At 52.4% G+C, this 15576-nt stretch overlaps 1 protein-coding gene across 1 annotated transcript; it reads left to right on the top strand.

Moving 5' to 3' along the window:
* The first annotated feature begins 1982 nt into the window (after nt 1-1982).
* CLIP3 (CAP-Gly domain containing linker protein 3) lies at nt 1983-15414 on the top strand. The gene is made up of 14 exons (XM_027044761.2): nt 1983-2963; nt 3288-3512; nt 6490-6629; nt 6709-6802; nt 7016-7177; nt 7636-7754; nt 8653-8889; nt 11190-11325; nt 11474-11602; nt 12465-12608; nt 12687-12810; nt 13003-13067; nt 13451-13523; nt 13862-15414. The coding sequence occupies exons 2-14, from the start codon at nt 3347-3349 to the stop codon at nt 13914-13916; spliced, it is 1644 nt and encodes a 547-aa protein (XP_026900562.2). The 5' UTR covers nt 1983-2963; nt 3288-3346; the 3' UTR covers nt 13917-15414.
* The last annotated feature ends 162 nt before the right edge of the window (nt 15415-15576 follow it).

The following is a 15576-nucleotide window of genomic DNA, read 5'->3' as shown; positions in this document are numbered from 1 at the left end:
TGGTCTTTCCTGAAGGCTCAGCAGATTTAGCAGCAGTCAGCTAGGAACAGTCAGCTAGAACTGCAGTGTGGCTGCCCCTGGAGGCTTTGTGTTTGAGACTGTGGCCTAACCATGCTGGGGCACAAGAGGGACATACAGAGTGTAGGGACAGACCTCAGACTCAGGTCTGGGATTCTTCAGACTGCCATGGTCCCTGGGCCGACAGTGTCTCTCTGCCTCCCCTGCCCCCATTCAATCCATGTGTTTCAATCTCCTCCTCTCTCCTCCCACATTCATCTTTATGTTTCTGATGCCCCATCTCTCTTCCCTCCTGTCTCTCCATTTCCCCATGTCTCTCTTCATCTGCATCTTTCTGTGTCCCCCATCTATGTCTCTCTCTGTCTTCTCCTGTGTTTGCCTATCCCCATATCTGTCTCTCGACACCCCCGCCCCCCGCCATTTCCCTGTTTCTCCATACCTCTTTATTCCCCCATGAATGTCTCTCTGGCCTCACATTTGTTTCCCTGTCTCCCCACAAATCTCTGCCCACATCTCTCTGTGTTCCTTGACACCCCCCTCCCACATCACCCTCCATGTTCCTCACCATTTCTTCCCCCCTTTTCCTTCCTTCCCTCTCTTCTTCCCTCCCCTCATTCCCCTGTGTTCTCCATCTCTATCACTTCTTTGTCTGGGAATGCCCAGCTCCCTGGATGTGAGGAGTCCCATTATCTGTGGAGGGTCTGACATAGGTGTGGTCCTTGCCCAAAGTCCTGCACTTCTCACACTGGATGCCAAGCCCGAGCTGGGACACTCAGACCCCCAATGCATAAGGACCAGGATGGATAATGTTGCGGGACAGATGACAGAAGACAGAGGAAGAGCCACTCATCATACATGAGTCTGCCTAGCCCCACCACCCATGCCTGGGCCATTGCAGCTTCCTCAAGGGTCTGGTTCCAAGTACCCCCTCCTAAGGGACCCCTTGAACCTTGGGGCTGACCAAGGCCCAAGCCTCATCAGTCCCTGTTCCCCTTGGTGCCAGGTTCCTGCCATTCCTAGTTTGAACCTTTGCAGAGCAGAACAAGAGTTGTTTATTTGGGGAGAATTCTACCTGGTTCTCATACCCTTTGCGAAGTCTGGTGCTGAGCTGGGTGTACAGCAGTGAACACAGCTGACAAAGTCCTGCCCTCATGGTGTTTCTATTCTGCTTGAGTAGAATATAAACCAGTCAACTAATAAACAAGATAATTTCAGATTGTAATAAGCGCCGTAAAGACTAGACGAAAATGTAATGGAGTGGGGGTGGCACTGGCAGATGGGTGGAGAAGAGGACTCTAAGGAGACAATGTTCGAGCAGAGACCTGGATGAGAAGGACCTGGCCTGGAAGGCATACGGACTGGATGTTCCAGGGAGCAGCACACCCCCTGCAAGTGCCCAACATCTAGGGTGTCAGCTGGAGGAGGGCAGTGTTGCTATGGTAAAAACTGAAGCAGGGAAGGGAGTATGTGTGGGGGATGCAATTTTAGATAGAGCGGAGAAGGTCTCACTGAAAAGGCGCCAAGAAGTAAAATCCTAAACTAGGGGAGAGAGGAAACCAAGCATCTGGGGGAGGAGCATTCTGGGCAGAAGGAACGGCCAGTGCAAAGGTCCTGGGCTGAGAAGGAGCAAGGAAGTCAGCGTGGTGGGCAGTGAATGTGGGGGAGAGTGAGAGGAGGAGAGGGTGGAGAGATGATAGTGGAAAGTCCACCTAGGGCCTTGTGAGCGGTGGTTGAGAACACTAGCTTTTATCTAGAGCGAGGTGCAGCAAGCAGATGTCTCTGAGTGGAGGAGGGCCCTGATATGATATGTTAGGTCCCTGTGGCTGCATTACAGGGAGCAAGTTGTGGGGTAAGGGAGGAGCAGGGAGAACACAGTCCAGGTGGGAGAGGATGAAGAACAGACCAGGATGAGGGCCGGGGTGGGGGGCGAGGGATGAAACTAGCCCCGCCCATTAGAAGGATGAAGGGTGGGAGGCAAAGTAGCCCAGTCCTCTTTGGGCTGGAGTGGTAGGCAGTGCCAGCTCTGGTCACCAGGCAAGAGTGACAGCCAAACCAGGGTGATGGAGCCAGGAAGGCTTGGACTCTGAGCTGGCTCCAGGAGGTCTTCCCCCAAGGGGAGATACAGGTTCCGAGAGGGTTGGAGGGGTTCATTGGCAGATCTGGCCCCTACACACTGCTACAGCCATATGTAGCATGGTGATGAAGAGCCCAGACTCTCCAGCCAGGCCGTCTGGTTTCCAGCAGGCTGTCTGGTTTCTTAGCTCCAGCATCTGCTTGCTGTGTGCCCTTGGGCAAGTAGCTTAACCTCTCTAAACCTGGTAAGTGCTCTCTGAGCACTCAGTGACGATAACCACGGTAACTAATGACCCTCGATGATGAAAGGAGTCTACAAAATCATCCCTCTGAGACACCCCTTATATGCGGTGACCATGGAGAAGGGTCAGGTCTGAGATCTCAGAGAGAGGAAAACACTCATAACCACCACCACACTGAGACCCCTGCCCTAACTGGCCTGGTTTGTGGGCCTGCGGGAAGGAAGGCTCTGTCCCGGGGACGGACAAAAAAACTGTGCCCGCTTTCCCATCCCTCTCCTTCTTGCCCTTGTCTCTGCTTCATCTCTTTCTGTTTTGATGTCTCACATCCTTTTTCGTGGCCATCTCTTCTTTTCTCTCCATCTTCCGTGTCTATCCTCTTCACGACGACGCTGCCTCAAGCCCTTTCATCAAAGCCTGGAGCCTCCCAGGATCTCCGCCCCCGCGCCTGGTTGGGGGTATCACTGCGCATGCGCATCAGCGCCCCTCCTTCTCCACCCCCATCCCCTGTCGGCGTCTGGGCCTCGTCCCCTTCTGTCTCCCTCTCCTCCCCCATCACTTCCCCCAACACTGACACCCCATTACTCCAGTCTCCCCAGTCTCAGCTTTGGTCCCCAGCCCCATCAGTCCGAGGTAAGATGGGTAGAGGGGAGGCCCGCGGAGAAGGGGAGGGGCGAAGCATCCTGCATCCCGAGATAAACAAACCCGGGGAGGGGGCGGCCTAGACTGAGGGGCCTGACGCGGGAGGAGAAGAATGGGGGGCTGAACCTGGGGAAGAGGGGGGAAGTGGTAGGCGCTGGGCCCGCATACCAGGGTCCTCTGACGGCTGATGGTCGTCGCTATGATTGCTCAAAATCCAGAGCTGGGGGTGTGGGAGTCACTGGGGGCCTTGGAGCTTCTGGGGGCTCAGACCCTAGACCCTGTTGGGGGCTCTCTGTAACTGGCCTCTGTCTCCAGGATTGGCCTGAAAGCCGCCCCCAAATCTGCACCCGCCCCCCGGAGGGCCACTGAAGACCATGACTAAGACAGATCCCGCTCCCATGGCCCCCCCACTACGCGGGGAGGAAGAAGAAGAGGAGGAAGAGGATGAGCTGGTCCCTGAGGCCCCCAGCCCCACCCAGGAGCGCCGGCAGAAGCCTGTTGTGCACCCCTCGGCGCCTGCCCCCCTCCCCAAGGACTACGGTAACCATTCTCCCCACCCTGCAATTTTGTTTGGAGCCATGGGTGGCCAGAGAGGTTGGGCTGAGCTCTGCTGGTGGTGATGGTGGGGAGATTCTGGGTGATTTGAAAGTGGTCTGGGTGAGTGGTGGCCATTGCATCCCCCTTTGGTTAATTTATTCATTCACCCGTTGGAGAATGAAACTGGAATAATCCTAATCTTTGATTCATGACACATCATTCAATCATTTAGTCATTCAACAAACATTTACTGAAAGCCTGTGGTGGACCTGGCTCTATGCTAGGAGCTGGGGCAAAGCATGGAGCCAGACAGACCCAGTTGTTGCCCTGAGAGAATTTACAGGCCTCAATGGCAACCACACAGATAAGTATAATGTAATATAAATATATAATTACAAGACATGATGAGAATTGTGTTTGCCAAGAATGGGATGCTGCAAGAGCTTTTTAAGACATGGTTTCTATGAGGGGTAACATTTGAGGGAGACCCAAGGATGAGTTGGGGTTTAACAAGGGAAAGGGGCAAGGGAAGGGAGTACCCAGAGAGATAACTGCAGGAGTAAAGGCTCCAAGGTAGGAAGGTGTGGAGCTGAGAGGGTATTTTCTTGGAGAAACTGAAAGTGTCTAATCATTCACCAAGCATATTTATCCATTGCTACTAGTCTGTGATAAGATTTATGTTGGGTGATCTCTATCATCTTCTATTAATGGTGAGTGACCCAGGCATCATCCCTGCTCTCAGAAGGGAACAAATAATAGATCAATCAGATACATTCAGATGGAGTGAGTGCTATGAAAGAAATAAAAGTTGGACATATAAAAGGGGGGGGGGCAGGGGGCAGCACCTTGAGACGGAGTGGTCAGAGTGGGTCTTTCTGACAAGGTAGCATTTAGGCTGAGACCCAGAGGATGAGAAGGAATCAGCCATAGGAGAGCTGGAGAAAGATAGTTCCGGGCTATCTTTTGCAAGTGCAAAAGCCCTGGGCCAGGAACGAAAGGCAATCTTGGAGCTGTAGTAAGGGAGTGATGGGAGTCGAGGTGAGGGTTTGGCAATGACTAGATCTGGGGGGGGCCTTAGCGGCCACTGCGAGGATTTTGGATAAGTGTGATGAGGAGAGAGCAGTTGGTAGGGAGGTATTTAAAAGCAGAGGCGTGGCAGATCTGATTTATATTTTTAAAAGCTCCCTCTGGCTGCTGGGTAGAGAGGGTGGAGGAGGCTTTTAGAAGATGTTGTCTGGGAATCCCCAGCAGCTGTAAGTTCAAAAACTAGGCACCATGTTCAAAGAGTGGGCATCGCTAGGATAGGGTAGAAGGGATGGCATCTGTGCTCATGTCACCCACTAGAGGTGGGTCAGAGAGGCTACAAGTTGACTTCAGTCTGATAGAAAAATAAGAACATTATCTGGGTGTCCCAGGTGACGAATCCACCCCAGGGAACTGGAAAATCTCCTTTGGAAATGTGTCTAGATGTGGCTGGGGCCTGTACCCTGGTGGAAGTCAGAGAGTGTAGGCTGCTCCCTGCCTGACCCTCACCTCCCTCAGAATCTTGCTTCTAGAACGAGGAGGGTTTGACCACCGAACATGAAGGAATCTGGAAATGTGGTCTAGGACAGAGAGGGGGCTATGATGGACTCTGAGAAGAACTTGTCTATTTGTGTATCAAAGTTGTACAATTAATTCCGCAGAGATTGATTGATCACCTACTGCATGCCAGCTGCTGTGCCAGGCCTTGGGGAGAAGGGAGTGAACAAGGCAGCACAGAAACACAGTGCTTACATCCTAGCGAGGGAGACAAGTGAGACAGGAAAAGAGGGAAGGAGAAAGGGAAGGAAAAAGGAGTAAACAAGTTAATGTTAAGCAGTGGTAGGTGCCGTGATCACAGCAATAAAAAGGTCAGGAGATGGAGAAGGGCAGAGGTGCTGATGTACACAGAGTGGTCTGGGGAGGCCTCCCTGAAGAAGTGACATCTGAGTAAAACCTGCAACACCTTGAGAAGGCTTGAGGGAAGACTGTCCTGGGCAAGGAAAATGCTGAGCGCAAAGTGCCTGAGAGGAATTTGCCTGGCGTGTTGGAAGGACGGAAGGAGCCAGTGTGGCTGGGTGGAATGAGTGAGGGCGAGAGGGCAGAGAACACACTGGCCTCCGGTTTCTGCAGGGCCCGTGGGCTGTGGAGAGAATAGTGGTCGGTGCTTTGAGTGTGGTGGGAGCCAAGGCAGGGTCTGAGCCAAGGGGGGCTGTGTGTGCCGGGACTGTGGTTTAAAGAGGAACACAAAGGCTGATTCCTGGAGATGCTGTCTCTGTGGGTGTGTATCATCCGGATACACATCCAGAGCTATGTATCGTCTGGGAATTCATTTCCTCACTCAGTATGCACTGAGTTCCTGCCCTGCGCCAGGCCCTGTGCTGGGTGTTGACAATACCACAGAAAGCAACACACATCACGGCCTAATAGGGGGAGATGGAAGTTCCTCTGGGCACCACCCTGGCTGGCCACAGGTTGGATCCTGCCCATGGGTACGTTTTATGTGTTCTACACAGTATTTGAAAAATTGGGGAGATTTTTCTGAAAAGCCAGCTTTTCTGGCTTTTTGTTTTTACTTGAGATTTAACCAAACACTGCCCATACTCGGCCAGGGCAACGGTGGGCTAGAGCAGTGGCAGCCTCCCTCCTCCCAGGGGCATGCAGACTCGAGGTACTGCACTCCCTCCACACTCATTTCCAGGGGTGCAGATTGCTGCTCTGTGGGATTGCCAGATCTTCCAACTTTTCAAGACACATGGGGCATGCAGAGTTTTCTGTGAAACCTCCTGATTTTGAAACCTTATGCTGGCCAACAGAAAATGCCTGTAGCCCATGCACCATGTGGTTTGAGACCATGCATTAGAGGGCATTAAAGGCAAAGGCCTAGAGCTCCCCTGCCTCAAGATGGAAAGAGGAGATCAGCTTGCCTGGGATGACTTTGAACTTCTCACTGCCCTAGCCTTCACGTTCTTCGACCCCAATGACCCGGCGTGCCAGGAGATTCTTTTTGACCCGCAGACCACCATCCCTGAGCTGTTTGCCATCGTGCGCCAGTGGGTGCCCCAAGTCCAGCACAAGATTGATGTCATCGGCAATGAGGTAAGATACTTGGGAAGCCAGGGAGGGAGAGGATGGGGTCCCTCATGTATTTGGGTAAACCTCCCTGATTCCGTCCCAGATTCTGCGTCGAGGCTGCCATGTGAATGACCGTGATGGGCTGACCGACATGACACTGCTCCACTATGCGTGCAAGGCTGGAGCCCATGGAGTCGGTAAGGTCCAAACCCCCAAGCCACCAGCCCCCAAACCTAGGCGCCCAGACATGACACCCTCAGAATCACCCAGAATCCTGGCCCTCAGACCCCCACCGTGAACCCGCAGCCTAAGATCCCAAAGCACAGTCCCTAAGGCCTAGGGCCTCTTCCCCACGCCCTGGGCCCAGGCTTTGGAGGAGGGGACGCAAGCTGACCTGGGCTGTCGTGCAGGGGACCCTGCGGCGGCTGTGCGCCTTTCACAGCAGCTGCTGGCGCTGGGTGCGGACGTAACACTGCGCAGCCGCTGGACCAACATGAATGCGCTTCACTACGCTGCCTACTTCGACGTTCCCGACCTTGTGCGCGTGCTGCTGAAGGGCGCCCGGCCGAGAGGTGAGCGGGAGGGTCGGGGCTTGGAGGGAATGGGACCCAGGATAAGATGGGGCTGGAAGCAGGATGAGGGTGCCTCTGTTGTGTGCTGGGGGCCGGGAGAAGATGTGCTGGGGGATGGGGAGACATGAAGTAAAGAAGGCAAGGCAGCTGAGTGATGGGGCAGAACTGAGGTCTGGCCTGGGAAGGGAGAAGGGACCGGAATCCGAGATGATGGTGGTAGGGTGGAGGTAGGAGGTGTGAGAGACAGGGTCCAGATATCCATGACCCATCCATCCCCGGGGCTGGACAGGACCCTTCTGGAGGGGCTGGGCTCTGCAACACGAGTCTGTGGGAGGCACTCGGGTCTGCGGGGTTAAGACATGGACTTGAGCTGGGGGACTCTAAGGTGGCAAGGTGGCCTACGGGGGGCGGGGTGCCAAGTCCACTCACCCGGAACCCTCCTCTCTCCCACACCCCAGTGGTGAACTCCACGTGCAGTGACTTCAACCACGGCTCAGCCCTGCACATCGCTGCCTCCAACCTGTGCCTGGGCGCAGCCAAATGTTTGCTGGAGCATGGTGCCAACCCGGCGCTGCGGGTACTACATCCCTGTCCCAGCCCCCATTCTCTTCCTTCTCCTTCCTTCCCCACCCCCTTTCCCAGCCAGCGGAGGAGAGGGAGGCCAGAACTGCTTGCGTTTCTAGAAGTTCATTACAAAAATCATCTACTATACATTCAACAAATGAAATGATAGCTGGTGTTTACTTAGTGTTCATGATATGTCAGGTGAACTCTATTATGAGCCCTATTAGAGAAACTGAAGCTGAGAGAGTAAGTGATTTATCCAGGGTTACCCAGCAAAGAATATCTTCTTTCAATCTTGGCTGACCCTCGGGCTGTGTGTAGATAATATTTCAGGATCGTGAAAAAAGTTGAGACTCTCTGTGAATGAGAAGGTTGGGTCCCCCCATAAGCCCTCAGTATGATCTTTGATCTCCAAAGCATCCATTTCCAACACCAGTTACTCTGCATTATTCCAGGCTCAGATATCCTGGGGAAACATGGCCTGTGTTCCTGAAGCCCTGCCTCTCCTCATTCCCCATTGGCCCAGTTGGACACCTGACCCAGTACCACAGGAGACCATTTTCAATGTTCATCCCTCACATGGTCTCATTCCAGGCTTGGGATCTTTGGGGACATGGCCTCCCTGAGAGCATGACCTACAGACTGAAGTGTGACCTTCATTCCCTGTTGGCTCTACCCCTAGTTCCACCCTCAATTACTTGAAATCCCCAGCCTGAGGTTGAGGGTGGACTTCCCTGGGGACGTGGTCTACAACTTAATGCCTCACCCCTTCTTATTCCCATGATGGCCTAAGGGATGGCCTGGATCTGCCTTTGCTTTACATGGTCTAGGGGTCTCTGGGAGCTTGGGCTCGGTGGAGGTACAGCCTATGCCACTGAATTCTCACTTCCTTTTTTCCCATTGGCCCCCAGAACCGAAAGGGACAGGTGCCAGCAGAGGTGGTCCCAGACCCCATGGACATGTCCCTGGACAAGGCAGAGGCAGCGCTGGTGGCCAAGGAGCTGCGAACACTGCTGGAGGAGGCTGTGCCACTCTCCTGTGCCCTCCCCAAGGTCACACTACCCAACTATGACAACGTCCCAGGCAATCTCATGCTCAGTGCATTGGGCCTGCGTCTGGGAGACCGCGTGCTGCTGGATGGCCAGAAGGTCAGGGCCTGGGGAAAGGTGTGAAGAGCAGGAGTCAGCCCTCGTGCCTCAGAGTTGGGTCTTTGGACAGAGTGTAGACCCTCCCCTTTGTCCACCCCTCCACCGCCTCCACCCCCATCATTCCTACAGTATTTATTTCATCTAACAGTCATTCTGTGAGTGCTTCCATTTGCCCCAAGGCTGAGCTCTCAGTCCAGGGAGGGAAGACAGATCTATCAGTTGACAGTGACAGCCCAGAATAGTCGTGGCGGTCATGAGGTAGCACAAACAGAGTGATCAGTGCAGCTCTGCACCTGTGAGTTACCCTGGGCCTTGTGATCCCCAGTCAAGGCCCACCTCTGCTCCCAGAGGCGTCAGCACTTTGGGAAAAAAGGACAGGTCAGAACAATCAGGGGTATTGTGGGATGGAGGCACCCACTTCAAGATAAGGAGGAATGAGCCAGGAGAAGAAAAGGAGAAGGGATCCCGCATAGAGGGAGCAGGTATAAAGGCCCAAAGGGCAGAATCTTCATTTATCCAGGTATTCCAACTTTGACTTATTTATTTATCTAGTGTCCCTCAGTCTCTATGCGGACCCAGCCTCTCCTTGGGAATAAAGGGCTGTGTGTGAGCCCAGACCAACTCTTATGGAGCTTTTCTAATGAGAGACAGCCAATAAAGTAAATCCACAGTTAAGATAATTTCTGGTAGCAACAGAGGCTTTGAAAACCATTAAATGCTTGGATTTAGGGGAGCCTGGCTGGCTCAGTCAGTAGAGCATATGACTCTTGATCTTGGGGTCATGAGTTTGAGCGCCACATTGGACTCTGTGATTACTTAAAAAAAATTTTTTTTAACTTAAATAAGTTTGGATTTAGTAAATTTCCCCTGGCTGAAGGCAAATGCAGTTTTAGCTGCTGGGGTGTTCCAAAGGCTTCTCTGAGGAACTGATATCTGAGCTGAGAGAGGAGGGAGCTCACACACAACAATATGGAGACAGAGGAGACAGCAGGTTCAGAGGCCAAGAGGAGGGAAGGGGTAGTGTAACCAGAGGATGAAGGGGAGAGGTCAGTAGGGGGCTGGATCATACCAGACATGTAGGCCACCGGAAGGAATTTGAATCTAGTTTCTTACACAGTGAGAAACTGTAAAAGTCACATTGCGTTTCCTAATCAAGAGTTTTGCATGCATCAGCCCTGCCTGTAAAGCTTTCTGTGCATGATCTTGTCAAATCCATGTGACAATTCTGAAAGCAGAATGGGTTGACTCTTCCCATTATAGAACCCAGAAGACTGTAGGAGGCTCAGAGAGGTGAAACCTTTGGTTTGAAGATAAGAACAATAATGACAATCTGCCTCTGAGAGAAGCAGTATAGTACAGTGGTTAGAAGCTCAGGCAAACCTCAGCTTTCCTGCTTTCCAGCTGGGGGACCTGCGGCCACTGATCCCACCTCTCTGGGTATCAGTTTCTTCATGTGTAAAATGGAGCTGGTAACAGTACCCACCTCGGGTTGTATGAGGATTAAACTAATTAAAATCTGTAAAGCCCTTAGAAGAAGCTTGGTGCATTCCAAGTGCTGTCTGTGTGCCAGGCACTATTCTGATCCCCACACCAATCCTCCAAAGTAGGCACTATTCACTCATTTTATAGGCAAGGAACCAGAACTTTGAGAGTGAAGCAGCCTCACACGATGATAATAGCCACGAGGGCTCACCACAACTAAACAAATTTACATACATTACAGATGTTTCAACCAGACAGCCAGGCTCTAAGGTGCATTATTCTCTCCATTTTGCAGACGAAACTAAGGCCTAGGAGGTCATTTGACCAAAGTTACAAGACAGTAATAGTCAACACTCGCTGATCCCTCACTCAGCACCAGGCCCTGTTCTGAGGCTATAACAGCCCTGTCCAGTAGACCTTTCTGTGATGATGGAAATATTGTGTCTGTATTGTCTAGTAAAGTAGCCATAAGCCACATGTGGCTACTAGCCCTTGAAATGTGGCCAGTGCCACCAGGAAAACTAAATTTAATTTTAATTTCAGTTAATTTAAATTGTTGTATGTGGCTAATGGCTGTTTATTGCATTGGACAGGGAAGCTCTATAACCATTCTATAAGGTAGGTGTGATTTCTGTTCCCATTTCATAGATGAGGACACTGAGGCACAGTGACGTTAAGTCAAATAGCCAATAAATGGTAATGTCCAAACAGATTTGAGCTTAGGGCTCCCTCATCCACTCACCAGGGATGTGCCAGGGATCTGTCATAGCCCCCCAAGGACCACCCCCGCCAAACCATATCCTCCCTTGTTTCCTCAGACGGGCACACTTCGGTTCTGCGGGACCACGGAGTTCGCCAGTGGCCAGTGGGTGGGCGTGGAGCTGGATGAACCCGAGGGCAAGAATGATGGCAGTGTTGGGGGTGTCCGGTACTTCATCTGCCCTCCCAAGCAGGGTCAGTCCCACCTGGGGCTCAAATGGGGTGGTGGTGGGGTCCACTCAGTAGTTCTGGTGCTGCTGACTGGGTAATGGGGGTAGGGAGATGATGACTGGGCAGAGGGCAGAGGCTTGGACAGCTCCCAGCCCACGTTCTGTCCCCGCAGGTCTCTTTGCTTCTGTGTCCAAGATCTCCAAAGTAGTGGATGCACCCCCCTCATCAGTCACCTCCACACCTCGGACTCCTCGGATGGACTTTTCCCGTGTCACTGGGAAAGGCCGCAGGGAACATAAAGGTCAGAGGGGAGCCTTCTGGATAGGAGGAGAGCCAATTTGAGGATATTCTGTGGGTAGCCCAGCTTCAGTGACTCAGTTTATCCTCAGGCCCAAACTCCTGTTTTAGAAGACAATCTCTTGAGTTCTTCACTTCTATGACTCTGTTTCTCCTTTGACTTGGCACTGCCCACCCACCCCCAGTTCCTGAAAAGATCTGGGGGTTCTCTGCTTTCTATGACTTAGTTTCCCCTCAGGCCCAAGGGTTTTTTCCCAGTTTTAGGGAAGAATCTGTGGGGTTCCTGGATTTAGTGACTTGATTTATCTTCACACCCAACCCTTTCCTTCATTTTATTTATTTATTTTTAAATGTTTATTTATTTTGAGAGAGAGAGAGACCGTGTACATGTACATGCAGGTGAGGGGCAGAGAGAAGGGGGGAGAAAGAATCCTAAGCAGGCTCCATGAAGAGCCCGATGCAGAGCTTGATCTCATGACGCTGTGATCATGACCTGAGCCAAAATCAAGAGTCAGACGTTTAACCGACTGAACCACCAAGGTGCACCTACTTCCTTCACCCTAAAAGGATAATTTCTGGGCTCCTTACTTTTGTGACTCAGTTTTTCTTTTGACCCAAATAACTTCAGCTTTGAGAAAGGATTTGGGGGTTCTCCAGGTTCTTGACCCTCATGCCTAACCCCCACCCCCAGTTTTCTTACAGTTGAGATTGTTTCAAGCCTAAAGCCCCCCAGTTCTTGGGAAGGCTCTAGAGTTCCTGACAGGAGCCAGGACAGAGTTTCTACCTTGGGTCTTTTTGGGTGGCATGGGGTCCCCAGGGCTGGCATCTGGGGGCCCCACTCCCTCCCCATGTACCCTTTACCCCAGGCAAGAAGAAGCCCCCATCATCCCCATCTCTGGGGAGCCTGCAGCAGCGAGAGGGAGCCAAGGCTGAGGTTGGAGACCAAGTCCTCGTTGCTGGCCAGAAGCAAGGGATTGTGCGCTTCTATGGGAAGACAGACTTTGCCCCAGGTGAGGACAGTGATCTGGCGGGTAGGGTGGGGGCAGGCAGGCAGGGCCTTGAGGCATCCTGACACCTTACTGCTGCAGGTTACTGGTATGGCATTGAGCTAGACCAGCCCACTGGAAAGCATGATGGCTCTGTCTTCGGTGTCCGGTACTTTACCTGTCCCCCGCGGCATGGAGTCTTTGCACCAGCATCCCGAATTCAGAGGTGAGCCCAAACTCTAACCCAAACCCAGGGCACTTCCCAGAACCCTGATTCCCCTGTTAGATGTCTCTTCCTCTTGTACCAGCAGGACAGTGTGGATACCCACCTCCACACCGTAGCTCTTTCTGCATAGGCCCCATGGGTTCAGCTCCTCTTGTGACTCTGACTTCTCCTACTCCTCTTATGTCTCCCCAGGATTGGTGGATCCACTGACCCCCCTGGGGACAATGTGGGAGCCAAAAAAGTGCATCAAGTGACAAGTGAGTTGGGGCTGGAGTGTAAGAGGTAGAGGAGGAGTGAAGGTTTGGGGATAGGAGGGTCATGGGTTTTCAGGTATATGCTGGTGGCAAAATCTCCAGTATTTCACAGGAGACATGGGGTCCAGGAAAATGATGAGACAGGATCCCAAAGAGGATAGGTGCTATGGGGTATGGGGATGTTAACAACAAGGCTCTGGGCAGGCACTGGGGACATGAGTAAGTATTGAGGGACACAGAATATTATTGATAAGAGGTCCAGATGGGTATTGGAATGTGGGGTCGAGGTGGGTACTGGGGACATGGACAAGTATTAATGACAAGGAGTCTGGTTGGGTACTGAGGGTCTGTCATCCTGTCACCTGAGACCTTGCCCTCTCCTTCAGTGACACAGCCCAAACGCACTTTCACGACAGTCCGGACCCCAAAGGACATCGCATCAGAGAACTCCATCTCCAGGTGTGTAGCCAACCCTTGGCCCACCTCCTGTAGGATGTTCAGGGAGAGGTTGCACAAGGCTGGTGGACACAGGGATCTGGACTTCTGGTTGGGGCTGGAAACAGAGGTTAGGAAAACTAGTGGCTAATCAGCCTACCCAGAAACAGTTTTTAGGGAGTGAGCTCCCACATTGAATTCTGGGGACTTTCACCCTTATGGGGCAGGTAGAGGAGGCAGAACACCTTCCACGGCACAGGAGTCTGAGAGGGCATAGCCAGACAAGTAGAGACAGAATCCAGAAAGGCCAAATCCAGATGTTCCCTGCATCAAGGCGTGATGGATATGATTCTCCTTTCCAGGTTGCTCTTCTGCTGCTGGTTTCCCTGGATGCTGAGGGCAGAGATGCAGTCTTAGAGGCCTGGATACCTGACAGAGTCACAGAGTCCCCTCTAGCATCTCCTGACACAAGGAGCCCCTGAATCACCCTGAGATAGAGATTCCCAGTAACACATCCAGAATAGAGACCCCATTAGCCAGCCCTGGATCACTGAGGCCCCATTATTAACAGATTCCCTCATGATAACCCCCAAATACAGACCCCAAGGTACCCAGAAAGAGATTCCTTGAGTGTAGCACCTTCAGGCTAGTCCCTATCCCCAACCCCTCAGAGCAGACCCCCAATAACATATTTCCACATCACCTCAAATGATGGTGACCTCTACATAATGCTCCAGAGCAGAACATTCCTGAATCATTCATTACTGGATCAGAACCCTCCCCCATTAACAAAGACTCCTCCTCTGTCAAGTCCCCTTGAAATAAACATAGGTCATGCCTCCAGAGCAACAGAGTAACAGACCTACATTTAACATCAGTCCCCTCAAGATGTTGTGACCCCCCATGGTCACCCCAAAAGCTTACACTGCAATCAGAGACTCCCTACATTAACAAAGACCCCTGTTCTTACAGAAGAGACACACATTAACCAGTCCACTGTCACCCCCAATTTACAGACACCAAAACAGTCCTGGAAGTGCTAATTACAGGACCCCTAAGTCTTCCTACCCTCTGCGCCCTCAAGAAACCCCCAGTGCCTTGTATGAAGCCCACCCCACATGGCCCACAGCCCCTGTGCTGGTCAGGCTCCCAGAAAATTCTCTATTTTTTAAGTAACGACTTCCCCCTTTGGGGGACCCCAAAATTTAGAGGCCCCATTCTGTGACTCTCGGGATCCCAAACCCCAGAGTACAAGTCCCATACTCCCCTGTGTCCCCAAGTCCTACAGCCCCTAGAGGATCCCAAGGCCCTAACTACCAGGATCCTCAAATCATGGAATCCCCAAATCCCCAGGGAATCCCAAATTAAAAAATTCAATCCCAAGCCCCCAGGAAACCCCAATCACGGAGGTCCTTGTGCCTGGGATGGAGGAGACTGCAGTGAGGATATGCATCCCGGGCTCCCAGGGCACCTCAAGCCCACTTCATAGGCACCAGGAGACCCCAAACAGGAATTCTCATCCCTGGAAACTGGAGCACTTCAATGCCCTGAGTCGTTGGATCTCAAGACACCCAAATGCAAAGAGCCCCAGCCCCAAGGGAACCCCACATCCTAAAGCCTCCATCTCTAATACATGAAGGGCCCCAAGGCCTTGAGGGGATCCCAAATCCTGGAACCCCTATTTCAATCTATGTTCTGGTCACAGGTCCAAAACACCAAATCTGAGTCACTGGCCCCAAAGGACCTCACAGCACTCGAGCCAGACCAACGGCCTGAGGGAGAACCTGAAGGCCCAGGGGGTCCAGGGTGGACCCGGGGCCCTGACCACCAAGGACAGCTCACGACTGCCCCTTCACTGCATGTCCCTGAATTCAGCATGACCCCTGTCCCCTTCAATAAAGATGTTTCTATGGTTTCTCTGTGTACGGTCAGTATTTGGAAAGTTGTGGGCCTCCCTCCGTATTGCTGGGGAAGTACGAGGGAGGAAGTCGTTCCTTCAATCCGTTCTCCCTGCAGCTGGGGTATGGAATGATTCAGCCTGCGGGAAGTCGTTGCGATAGTCTAGTCTTCCAGCGGG

This window comes from Acinonyx jubatus, chromosome E2, assembly GCF_027475565.1.
Source record: "Acinonyx jubatus isolate Ajub_Pintada_27869175 chromosome E2, VMU_Ajub_asm_v1.0, whole genome shotgun sequence".
Lineage (NCBI taxonomy): Eukaryota > Metazoa > Chordata > Mammalia > Carnivora > Felidae > Acinonyx > Acinonyx jubatus.
This window is presented reverse-complemented; position numbering and strand designations above follow the sequence as displayed.